Source organism: Apteryx rowi, unplaced genomic scaffold (assembly GCF_003343035.1).
Source record: "Apteryx rowi isolate R43461 unplaced genomic scaffold, aptRow1 scaffold_589, whole genome shotgun sequence".
NCBI classification, from domain to species: Eukaryota; Metazoa; Chordata; class Aves; order Apterygiformes; family Apterygidae; genus Apteryx; species Apteryx rowi.
The window spans coordinates 54,193-67,574 of record NW_020450859.1 but is presented as its reverse complement, the minus strand read 5'-3'; the positions used below and the strand labels follow the sequence as shown (position 1 = coordinate 67,574).

The 13,382-nt window shown below is 34.5% G+C and overlaps 1 protein-coding gene across 1 annotated transcript in view; it reads left to right on the top strand.

The window, feature by feature from the left end:
- The window catches only part of LOC112974075 (CUB and sushi domain-containing protein 3), a gene marked incomplete at its 3' end in the record, with an annotated part of 516,764 nt that overhangs the window by 449,829 nt on the left and 53,553 nt on the right, over positions 1-13,382 (top strand). Inside the window, exons 41-45 of the mRNA XM_026082659.1 lie at positions 438-626; positions 3,695-3,872; positions 7,106-7,251; positions 10,457-10,537; positions 12,645-12,758. Coding sequence (XP_025938444.1) covers positions 438-626; positions 3,695-3,872; positions 7,106-7,251; positions 10,457-10,537; positions 12,645-12,758 — 708 coding nt within the window. The remainder of the gene's footprint in view (positions 1-437; positions 627-3,694; positions 3,873-7,105; positions 7,252-10,456; positions 10,538-12,644; positions 12,759-13,382) is intronic.

Sequence of the window (13,382 nt, the reverse complement as noted above, 5' to 3'; positions counted from 1 at the left end):
CTACTCTCTTCTTCTCCTGTAGTGCAGTACTCTGTAGTTACTAAAATTAAAAGATAAAATTAAGAGGCTGATTTCGTTTTTGCCCTCACAGTGACTCTGTTCCAAAAGTCTTCAGGGTGTATCTTTTTGCGTGTGTGTATATTTTCAAAGTATAAAAAACATAAGATCATTTAAACTTTTGTTGTATTATGTTTCCTCTATGAAGTTTGGAATCCTAAAATAATTTTTATGGATATTTCCAGAATTCCTGCTGAAATGTTTTGCTGTACTTCTGGTATAGGACCAATGATCTTGATTGTCACTATGATGGAACTTAAGCGATATGGGATGTCTGTGAAGTTCTTCTTTTACTCCAATAAAAAACTTTTATTTTTGAAAGTATAATCAACATTTGTGTTTTACTTATGTTATTTTCCCATTATTATTATTTATTTCAGCATATCAGCTACAAAGCTGTCCTGACCCTCGGCCATTTCGTAATGGTTTTGTTATTGGGAATGACTTTACTGTGGGACAAACTATTTCATTTGAGTGTTTTCCTGGATACACCTTAATTGGAAATTCAGCTCTGACTTGTCTTCATGGCATCAGCCGTAACTGGAATCATCCTCTGCCCAGATGTGAAGGTATGTACTGAGTGACCAAAAGAACCCTTAATTATTTGTAACTCTTTATAAAAATAGTTAATTGAAATTGTTTCAGCTTTTCAGTTTATAGAGACTATGCTTTTATAACGTAGTCTTTGCATAGGAAGTATGCAATTTTGCTTTTGAAAGTTTTTCTGGAAAAGCTGAAATGTTTCATGGAAGTATGAAGTCCCTGAAGACTGAGATCTGAGAGAATAAGTTCATTTCTGGAAGGTTTTTACTTCTGAAATTTTAGGCTGAAATTCTGGAATATGGAGCTGCTTTTTTGATCTAGGTGGTGCTCTAGAGTAAAAGCTCTGCACTGAGTCAAGCAAACGGATTCAACACTTGAATTTCCCAAATCTGGCCACTTATCTTCTGTCTTATCAGTTGGAAAAAAACATCAAAGATGGTATGAAATGCAACTGTACTACAGTTGATGCTATTTGAAGTCATTTCTACATATGTTTTGATATTTGTGAAAGATATTTAAAAATATATTAACTTTTTACATTTTTTTTACAATGATATCCATGTAATAGGTAAGCAGAATCAAAGAACTGACTGGCTTATAGCTGAACTTTTAAGGAAATGAATGAATGTATATGACGATTCTTACCCTTAGCTATGGTAAAAGGAGTATGTAAGAAACAGGTCAAAGAAGGGCAGTTGGCTAGTGTCAGCAAACTGTGAAAGGGACAAAGATGGGTAATTATGTAGCACAGAAATCTGCATGAGAAATACGTGTTCACCACAAAGGTTATAGGTGAAACTGAAGTCTGTCTTTTCTTCCATGTCAAATAGTTATTTTCTGGATGTTCCAGGTTTGTCATATTTGTGCCAAGATTCAGACAGGTTCCTTAGAAAATGTAGACACAGTGAAGGTATTTCACATTCAAAATTGTCATCCACAAATCCTACAGTTCTGGGACTACAAGATCCAAACAGAATTAGCAATTAAGTAACTGACAGTAAAATTCTCTAGGTGCCTAATATAGGTTTCTGCAAAGATGAGATCTGCATGAGGTGTAAAGCACCCACCTTCATATGCCAAACCCACCCCCCGACACACAGTTCTGGGAGCGGTATTCAGGCTCTCAGGTAAAGCCCTAACGTCCCTCTATGTTGAGTGAGGTAAGCTCAGCATTAAGAACGAGTGTCCCAAAATCAAGCAAGTTGAAGAGGAGCGCCTTAGTAAACCAATACAAAAAAACAAATCATTATTTTCTGGGTATAATTGGGCACTGTGTTCTGGATTGTATGCCTAAGATTAGGCACTTACCTGAGAAGCCTCATTAATCAAAAGTCCTTCCAGAGTCAGTGTGCCATAGGTATTTCTGGGGGGCCTGCTAGCTTACTTAAAACCTACATGATACTGGATTCAAAGGGAGAAGCCTCATCATGTAAAAGAGGGATGACCTCTAAACTGTCTGTCTTTTTAAAATGGGAAAAAAAGTTAATTCATCACTATTAAGTTTCAACTCCCATTTTCTGGATCCTGAGGGAATAGCAATGCTTCAGATCTAACTGCTAAACAGTTCAGACATAGCCTTAGCTTTTCTTGTAGCTGTATTTTTTGTGCCTCACATTCAAGACACATAATTCTTACTGAATGGACTGTATTTGCTTTGATATCTTTCTTGCAAGGCAGCATATGCTAAGGCATATTTAATGCCTCAGACTTCTTGAAGCAGACAATCTGAATCAAATGTCATTAAACATACTTTCTGTTTAAACAGTTTTGTTCTGTTCGCATCCTCATGCCTCTAAAACCCCTGTGATCCCTGCTCACCACTCTCTAACCCTCTCTGGTCCTTCTTAAGTTGTCTCCCTCCCTTATGCCTTTGGAATCGCCATGTTCCCTGTCCCCTTCTGAGAAACTTCATTGCCTGCCAGTCACCATCCCATGTCTTCACTCCCCTGAGACCCTGCTGCAAAACTATTTCATTTGACCCTGCTGCAAAATCAGTTTTGCCTGCACTTCTCAGAAAACCTTGAGCCTTTGAAGCTAAAAGCAGAAGATAAGTGGTATATCAGCCATTAAGTCTGAATGGATGGGGAGTGAATCTGAAAGTCTCCTTATTCAGGACCAAGATACAAACCATAACATATGTTCACTTAAATACAAACACTGTACAATCCTCTTAGGACAAACCTGTGTTTCCCAACCACCTATTCTTTGGTTAGAGGTTCTTAAGCATATTTAAGAGGGTCTGGGTTATCATTCTATGCCCAATTTTTCTTCAGGAACACATATGCAAAGTTAAACAAATAATACAATTTTAGGCTTTACATGGTTTTCCAGAACTAGGCTTCTTATAACATAATTTCTTATGTTTGACTAGGATGGTAAAAAGGGATACATACTTTCAGGTGTAACGTTCAACATGTGGAGAAAATCACGGAGTGTGAATGAGTGGTTTGTCTGAAATGCACAGCAATGAATGTCCAAAAGCTTTATGATCAGTCTTGCACTGGATGAGGTTTAAAATTACCATACTTCAAGAAGAACTTCAGAAAGAAAGTCTTTATCTATCAGTATTTCTCCCAGGAAATACAAAATTGTTTTCCTCGCTGTGGCACACTGACTTTACATTCTCTGTACCCTCTAATTTTCCCCACACATCCTCAACCAGCTTAGCATATCTCTTCTGCCACCTGATAATTTTGGTTGGTTACCTTTTTGTGACAATAAGTGCCAGCAATTCCTATGTTTTACTGCTAATTTGGAGCTGGCATTTACGCAAAGCTATAACAAAGTATTTTATTGCCTCCACTTGTGCAGTCACTAAGTTAACTCAATGTCTAAATATTACTTTAGTTACAGTTCTGATAGTCTTTATAATGTCAGAATTACTGTCTCTATATACAGATTTGAGGTATTAGTTGGAAGCAGACCTCTGACTCTTTGCAAAAGCTCAGTAAAATCTTTGTTTTCTCAACAGTGATGGTGTTTTACATAATCTAGTTACAGTGTACCGAATGTGTTTTAAAGTACAGATTTCAGACAGTCTAAGAAGAATGCAAAAAGCGTTTAATGCTTCTGAAAACTAATGTCTTTTTTATAGCTCTCTGTGGAGGAAATATAACTGCAATGAATGGCACCATATACTCTCCAGGATACCCTGATGAGTATCCAAACTTTCAAGACTGCTTCTGGCTTGTAAGAGTGCCACCTGGGAATGGAATCTACATCAATTTCACAGTTCTCCAAACAGAGCCAATATATGATTTCATAACTGTCTGGTAAGAAAAGACTATTGGCATTTATTTAATCTTCTTGTGGCACTATGTAAAAAAGTAGGGAATAAAAAGAGTATCTTTGTGATTTCTCCCTTGACACTTGTTGTTTTTTCTGGTGACAATGAGTGATTTGCAATATTCCATGTTTTTCAATGTATTATTCTCCCTAGTTTGCACTGGGTATGAAGTCACATAGCCCTTGTCTTAAGAATTTGAAAACAATAATAGTGTGCCTTATCAGTTTATTAATCAAAAGTGTACAGAGATAAGACAGAGATTATCAGCAACCAGAAGTAACTACACTTAAGAAAACAGTGATAATGAGTGGTTGTATTATGATGGCTTTCAATGTCAACGCAAGAAATACAGCAACATTTTTTTCATGTAGCTTCTTTTAAACTGTTAATAGTACATAAAAGGACACTCATATTTAGTTATTACAAAAAGAGTTGAGATAACTATAGCTGTCAATAAATTATATTGTTATACCTGAATTCATGTTTATCATGAATTTTTTCAGATAATGAAGCCCCTGTTGTTCTTAGTTGCAAAGATGGTCAAGGACATCCAGAACTTAATGTGGCAGGAGGCTATAACCAAGTGTAATCGCCCCATAGTCATCTTGAAATAGTTACTAGTGAGTCCCTTAGACATTTCAGCAGTGGTGAAGACCTTTTGGAAGCTTGCCTAAGAGAATAGTCCAGTGGAAAGAATCTGCAGATTGAGAGAGTAGTCTTGTAGTCTGAGTAGTGTTGCCCGAGCAGTGCAAAACAGTGAAAGAGGCAAAGTGGAATATCCATTATTTGTTTGATATTTCTATTTCACAGAAATCTAATTTGGATTCATACAAATTCAGGTAACTGAGGATTTCATTCCTGCATCCTCTATACACCTTTGTGATCATTTCTGTAGGTTCCAATTATGTTTCATTTTGAGTACTGCAAACTTTCTTGTCCAGCATTCCAGATACTTTATTGCTTTGCCCTAAAGTCTAACCAAATTTTGTCAGAATATGTACTCAGACTATTGCTCTGGTAAAACTCAACCACTTTTTGAATCCCTTGACTCTTCCCCAGTTATTTTGTTTATCAAATTTAGGCTGACCTTCAGAATCTTTCCTGAATTAAATTTGGCTTTTGTATTCATATGTACATCTTTTCTCTATTTTATCCCACACAAATTAGAACACTCCTGTCCCTTTCCAGTGCTCCTCCCATTGGACTCTTCCTTTCTACCATGTGGTTTCGTCTCCTTTCAGTTGTATTCCTGGCTGTGTTACAAACGTAGTTCTTACAATAAAAATAATTGTATATATTATGTTACAAAGGTAAAACCTCAGTTTTATTTCACTGCGTGATTTTTGCTGATTTTTTTATTTTTACAATTTTAGATGGGTTTTATCCTGTCTATTTAAATTAGAAACATTTTAAGGAGGATTCTCTGAAATTAAAGCATCTATTATGGTATTTATGTATGTATCATATATCCTGTTATTTATATATGACATATAAACCTGTATAAGCAGTACTCCGTACATCATGAATATATAATTAAAAAGCTTATACCACTTCTGAAAAATTATTTGTTTATAAAAGAACCAAAAAGAATGTATTTGAGCTGATCAGAAATTTTGACAGAATGAATTTCCAAAGGAAAAAATGCAATTTATTCACAATCCAAACGCTTCTCTAAATCATATTATTTCCCTGAAAAAACAGAATGGGGAGAAGAGGGGATGAGATGTGAGAATTTGGACAAATGCACTACTTCAAAGTTTTCAAAACAAAAATTCCCATCCCCTTGAAATTATTTTCTGTTAAAAAGATATTATGCATATAGCAATTATACAATTTAAACTTTTATTACCTAAATTGAAATTGTTGATTTTAATGTTCATCAGTTCCAAAGTTTTTTTTGTTTTGTTTTGTTTTGTTTTGTTTTGTTTTGTTTACAGAAGAACTTGGGGATAGTAGGAGGGGCCTCATTCTGGTCTGGAAAGAAAGAAATATCGACATTTCATACCCCTGCATAAAATATGATTCTGTCCTCTGTACAAATCTACTGTTGTTTAGTCCAAACCTTGATTTAATTTTTCTGTTAAAACAAGTATTTCATTCTTCCACAGGGTGGCAATGATCTTGCAAGTCATCCATGTACTACCTAAACCACAATAGAACAAAACAATATCAATAAATGTATATAAACAAAGAATTTGAACATTTTTATAATAAATTTTACATAATAAAATATGAGATATATAGTAAAAAAAAAGTCTACTGTTTTTCCTGATTTAAAGTCAATTACATGTCATACTTAATTTTGGTTAAAACTAGCATTGACATTTATATGAATGTTTAATTGAGTCAATGAAACACAACCATTTATATAAACTGCATGAAACATCTCTCTCAGCAATAAATTTATTAAGAAAATTCCACAATATTCAGAAAAATGCACATTAAATGGACTTTCATATGTCTATGCCTACTATAAAATAGTAATGCTGACATTATAAAATTTAATTGTAAAAAAAGCTAGATAAAAAATTCTCTCGTTTGAGACTTTCTGAAAGTAAAGTCCTTAAAATAAAAATTATAAATAAAGTCTGCATTCATAAATGCCTGTATGCAGATTTCAAGTAGAATCTTGCATTCAGTAGAGAATATGCATTTTTCTTTTTAGGAAAGCCAATATTCAGCCATTGTCTTTTAAAATAAAATGGTATTCATGTCTTAATTTTTCTAGTAATAACCAAATCCAAAAGACTGGGGAAGGTGAATAGTATTAGGTTTATTTCTCCCTAATATCCATATTTAAAAACTTGGACAGGTAAGCATGAGGAGGATTCATGGCAATATGATGAAGGAGTATCACAAATTCAACCATATTGAGGTTGCTGCAATTTTCAGAAAAAAATGAGAATATTACTTCCAAAAGGGGTAAAATGGAGGATCTTGCATTCTAATAAATTTTAATGGCTCTCTAAGCAACTAATTCTTATACTTCAGTCCACACACTGAATTTTAAAAGTGTTGCAGCCCTTAATGTCTGTTTTATCTGATTGTAGATTATTTAAGACTTTAGAGTAACCTAGAGAAAGTTTACTACTTTGGATTAAAAACACATGCCATTTGGACAAACAAATTATCCCTCTCCTCTGAGAACATTTTCTTCAATATTCCTATACATTTATATAAATTTTCCTTAGTTTATCTTTTTATATCTGTTTTTCTTAGGGATGGACCAGACCAAACTTCTCCTCAAATTGGACAATTCAGTGGCAACACTGCCTTAGAATCAGTCTACAGCACTTCCAATCAGATTCTGATCAAGTTCCACAGTGATTTTACTACCAGTGGCTTCTTTGTACTTAGTTATCACGGTAAGGGTGACAAATAATTTTTTCACTGTCTATACTGATTAGTGTAGGAGTAAAACTTAGAAAAAAAATACTTTCATTACTTTTCTAAGAGTTGCTATTATTAATATGAATGACCAACATTAGAGTAATGTGAACATATGAAAGACTAACATGAATGACCAAACAGATTGTTTTCTTAACTTCTATATTAAACTTACTAATACTCAAGCAAAAAAGACTGTGTTGTGAAGAGACTGTCCATAAGCAAAGAAGATCTTGCAGTTCTAGGAGCATATCTTCTCACTGCTTACAACATTTCTAAAATTCCATGTAATCTAAATATTTGTGGGTGGCATTCAACTTCTCTGAGGTATTTAAGTATTATGAAGAAAGTACTCTTCTTCCAGAGCTGCCAATGATAGTGAATTATGTTTTATGGTTAACATTAAACTGTTGTTAAATTAAATATTTTTTAAAGTGAGATTGAAAACCGAGTCTCCAATTTATTTTGAATGAATGCTTAAGTGCTATCACACTGAATTATACTTCACAGAATCACAGAATGATTGAGGTTGGAAGGGACTTCTGGAGGTCATCTAGTCCAACCTCCCTGCTCAAACAGGGTCACCTAGAGCATGTTTTGCAGTCATTCACTTATTCTTGTCCAAGTGTCTCTTCCATTCCTATCATTACTATGGAACAGATTCAGCAGCAAGAGTGCCTTTAGGTGCTCAGGCAACATAGACAACAGTCTATTTTCTGGATCCTGATCAGATTTTGGGACTAGAGTTCTATCTTTTTAACTGAATAAAGACCAAGGTGCATACAGATAAAAAAGAGCTGGGATGATTAGAGAAACTTTATTGTAAATAAAAAAAAAAAAAAACACTAATGCCCACAATGAAGAAACAGCAGCAGCAACATCCAAATTGCTTATGGAATATAGATTCCACTAGGACTAAGCAGGGAGTTTCAGAATTTCAGTTCCAGATCTGGTTATCTAAACTGCATGTTGCAGTTTGTGAAGAACAAACTGACTCTTTGCCTTTATCGATATATGAGTATGAGAAACCACATCTAAAAATGTTTGTAGCTAGTAATACAGTGTCTCTAAAGAACTTGCTCTCCTTGTACTCTTTTTGTTCTGTTGCTCTGCAAACTTGTTGTTGCACAAATGCTTCTTTACTTGCAATGAAGATGCAAACTGAATAGTAAAAAAAAAATTATTCATGGAAGAAACTTAAACACTTTTTGGACTGATGTTCTGAAGATAAACAAATCCGTGTATCCTATAGTCTGTGATCCTTCATATCAACTACATACTGTTTAGAGCAATGAGGGGGTGAGAGGAATCAAATTTATTTAAAACAGATAATTTGGGGATTAAAATGAATGTTACCCCCTAACTGAGAGACATTTGAGATAAATTATATGAATTATTTATTGAAGCCATTTTTTAATTATGTTGGTGATTTCAATCCTTTTTTTTTCAAGAATGCAGATAGCACAGCTGTTCCATGTTTGCYTGGTGTGCTTTCTTTTAAATTACCTTATCCTAAGGCAGGCCGACAGCTTTGTGTCTCACTGATTTAAGTGCTTCTTCGCTATACAATAGACAAAAAGGAGTGAAGTGGGAAGACATCAAATATGAGTGATTCAGTACCAACAAGAGATCTTGTCTGGGCAAAATATAAATATTTGTGTTCGACCAAAGTAAGCTAGAGGCTTCTTTCACTACAGAATCCTAGGACAGATGTAGCAAAGATGTGTATAACAGAAGTGGAATCATCATCTGCCTTTTAAATGGCTATTTCCTAGCTAATGAGAGATGGCAGGAAACAATGCTATATGAAAACTTAATATCGATGAAAACCAAGAATGCTTGAACCATCGACCAACCTGAGTATATGCCTTAAAACCAGTAAGACTACACTGTCAGTTGAAACATTTTAGAATGATTTCTTTAGTCTCATTTCTGTCCTAATTGCGTTAAAATTGAAGGGAATTTCAGTTATGTCCAAACACAAGCCCATGCTGATGTAAACAGTGTGCTTCTCTGTAAAAAAGAAAGCTACATATCTTCTGCATACTCTTTATACTTGTATTTTTATCATTTGTTTCACCCAATTATTTTGCCTGGCCATTGCATATGTATGTTAAAACTCAGAAAATTATTTGAAGTGAGACTTCAAAAGAGAAGTTTTAAGGAAGAAGTGTAAATTTCTATTGCTTTTCTTTGAATAAATCATTTCAGAGTGACTGTTTAAAATTATTTCTATCTTAGTGTATTCCTCTATGTCTTAATACCTTCTTTAAGCCTATGAAAAGTATCTCATGATCAAGGGTGGAAAAATGTGATTACAAGACTCTAATGTGTATTCTCAATTTTTGAAAAATAATATAATTATTATATTGTTTAAAATTAGTGAAAAATCTCTATTGACTTGAATGCAACTGAATTTTTATGTGAAGTATGCCACTTTTAATGTCAATATTAAGCAAAATCTCTTTTTTTTTCAAATGATGTAAAAAAAAATTAGTTAGCTAAGAATATTTTGCTGTCCTGTCTAAGGAAAATGACAAGTCAATAGGACACTACTAGAATGTCTTAGAAGGATTTGTATCTGAAACATAATGATTAGAAACTAATTCCTTTAAGCCTCTAATTTGTTAATTCCAGAAGAATCAGTTCTCTTTGAGCCTATCTGCAGGTGATTACCTGTCTGTCTTCCACAGCTATTCATTTACTGGGAAATTTCACATTCAAAGTGCTTCTGTCCATAAGTTATTATACCTCTGGGTGGACTGTTTTGTCTTTTAAAACTTATCTTCTTTATGAGTAGTGTCAAGAGAGGAAGAGTTCAGGAGTAAAAATATATTGAGGATAACTTTTGTAAAAAAAAAAAAATTGCATAAATCAGAAAAACTCATGCGCTTTTTGGATGTTTACTTCAGTGAGAATATTTGCAACTACTTCTAGTCTTCATAGGTTATTTATGCAGGGAGTTTTGACATTAAAATTAAATAACTCTTTAAGAAGGTGAATCCAACTTCCAGTTTTTCCTTCTTGGTTCTGACACTCATGTTTTCTTTTTTTTATTCTGTTGAAATTTCTAAAGTGTTTATTTTTATCCTGTTAACTTGAGCATTAACTCAGTTATGTTTAAATGACTGTACTAGCTGTGGAAGTATGGGAATATTAACTGTGCTTTCTTCCTTTTTATAGCCTACCAACTTCGGGTCTGCCAACCTCCAACAAATATACCAAATGCTGAAATTTTGACTGAGGATGATGAATTTGAAATAGGTAATGTGAGAAAAAATAAAAGCAATATCTGTTTCAGAAGAAGGACTGCCATGAACAGACATTTCTTGTTTTTCAAGATGCAAATCGTGACTGGAATATGTTATATTTATATTTGAAAATATAATATCTACGAAGTCATTCCTCCTCCCTATACTTCCTGAGTACTAGCTATGTTTCAGAGATCACATCTGAGTATCTCAGTAACTCCTTTCCAATGAAGGGCATTATAAAATACATTTTTCATAATGTTTAATATAAAACATGCAGTCTTACATTGAAAGTTAAGAATATTTTAATACATATGTGCATGAATATATGTGTATGTACCTGTATAACTATAACAAATTAAACAGTTGGAATTAATTTTTAGCAAAAGCAGCAATGAAATATTATTTTTATTATCAATGATGTTCCTAGTTAGAATTTTTAAAGTAAATTTATTTTCTGCTTAAAAAAAAAAAAAAACTTTGTTGGCAATGGTATGTTTTACACCAGAATTACAGTTTTGTGAGATGAGGAGTGTCACGCTGTCATGCTATGAAGGTTCGATAGCAACGACTGAGACAGTAATGTAATAATAATAAAAAAGATGTTTATTTCCTCACACAAGTTCTTGGATTAGTAACATCCATTAAAATAATGTGATTACTAATTAGGAAGGATAACACAAAACCATCAATTACTAATTTAGAAAGGATAACCCGAAACCGTCGATTACTGCGCTATTAATTGGAAGGACTGCTTATCCCTACTTGAAAGCTAGCTTGTTCACTCTCCTAGTGAGAGGACTCTCAACCTCGAGGAGTTACCTTACCCCAGCGTCCCAGGAAAAGGGGAGGGGGGGGATACTCACGGTCCAGCCGGAGAGGATGGTCAGGTCACGTTCCGTCCCTGCTCAAACTCTCCTAGCTCCCAAGTCTCTTTTTATAGGGCTGGGGCTCTGGGCAAACACTGCTTTTGCTGACTTTTAGCAAGTTTCGCAATCACAGGACTGTCTGTTTGTCTGCTTGGGAGGACCCTGCTAGCGAAGCAAGACCACAGCACCTCCGTATTGCTTCTTCCCTCCCCGGGGGTCCGTGCAGATCCCAGGTGGCAGACTTCACTTCTCCAGTCTTGTTAATCATTCCGCAGCCTTGCGCATATCAGTCCTTGCACAGATCGGTTGGTAGACGACTTTAGTCCTGTTAAGTCCTCTGTTCAACAGCTTTGTGCAGGTCAGCTCTGGTGCTCTCAGTTCTTCTGCATATCAATTGACAAACTTCAGTCCTGTTAACTCTTCACTCGCCCGTCAAGGAGTAACAACAAGTTTGCAGAATTTAGGAGAATCCAAGGAGGGAATGACATTCTGGCTTTCCAAAATATGTTAATAACATTACTTAGCCACCTATCCTTCAAAGAAATATTGACTTTCCGTTTTGCCTCACTGTGCATCTGTATTGGATTGGATGTTTGACTGCATGTTTCTGCTTACGTTATGGCAAAAATTTCAATTTATTCTTAACTTGTATCTATTTTTTTTTTATATTTGACGGCAAACAGAAAAACACTTTCACCTCTATTTTTCTTTTCTGTTCTTTCACCTATGTTTTTCTTTTCTGCTCTGTAGACTAAACCGGTGAGAACTGCTGAGATGCACACATTTTTACTTTTATGACAATATATAACTACATGAATTAACAACAGACAATTTCTTATTCTGAGCATGCCAAATTCAGCTATCATCAGTTAAATGTATTTCGTATTGATTTTTTTTTTCTTCAAGACTGTAGGAATTACTGACTTGATCTTGTCTTTTTATTTGGTTCCATAATGATTATCCAATGAATTATATCTCTTAGCGCTTTATGGACACATGGCTTGCCCAGCATCAGTCAGAGCCAGGCAAATTATCTAGCTAATATTGTGGTGGAAAACAGTGATAGATGTAGCATAGTGTGTGACGCAAAGCTCATTTACCACAACATTTACTTAGACTAATCAAAGTTGTTTATGCCAGAGGTCATTTCGCCCATTATATGTCAATACGGAACTTCATTAATCAATAATGTTTTCAAAGTTAAAAGTCCTAGATAATTGCTGTTTAATGGTATTCTTTTTTATCAAACAGGAGACATAATAAGGTACCAGTGTCAACCAGGCTTTACATTGGTTGGTAATGAGATTCTGACCTGTCGACTGGGAGAAAGACTTCAGATGGACGGAGCACCACCTGCTTGTCAAGGTTTGTCCTCCTCTTTGTCAGACCAGCCAAATGATGATTCCAGAGCTACCCTTCACTTCCCCTTTACGTAAAATGGCACATTTGAAATATTTCAAACCTTTTGACACTTTCAATATTATAACTGTTTGTTTCAGTGAAAATATGTCAAATATTAATGCAAAACCATTATTAACATTTTAACATCAGGTTTAAACGATAGGTTTAAAGGGCTACTGTTCTACTTTGTGAAAACAAATACTTTCACAATTCCTTTTCTAGGAGGGAGTCTAAAAGAAATGTGTAGAAATGAGCTAGTTTCTATCATTTTCTCGAGAATGTAACAGTATGAAAATTCATATGAAAATTTCAAAAATGCTAAATTACAACATAGCTCATGTTTGGATGAACAAGATCATGAAATTTTGTTGTTTTAAAGTGCAATTTGAAGTGCTTTCCATTTTTATTCAGTGTATGCTAAAGAATGATGTTTCTGTGTGCCTGTGTGCATGTGTTTTTACATTTTCCACCTTTGCTTGCAAACTCTGAATAGAGAGATATGCCACTACTTCATTGTTAAGTTAAAACAAGATTACAGTCTTGACAACCACCACCATCTCACACTTTAAACCAGTTCTTATTAAGTTG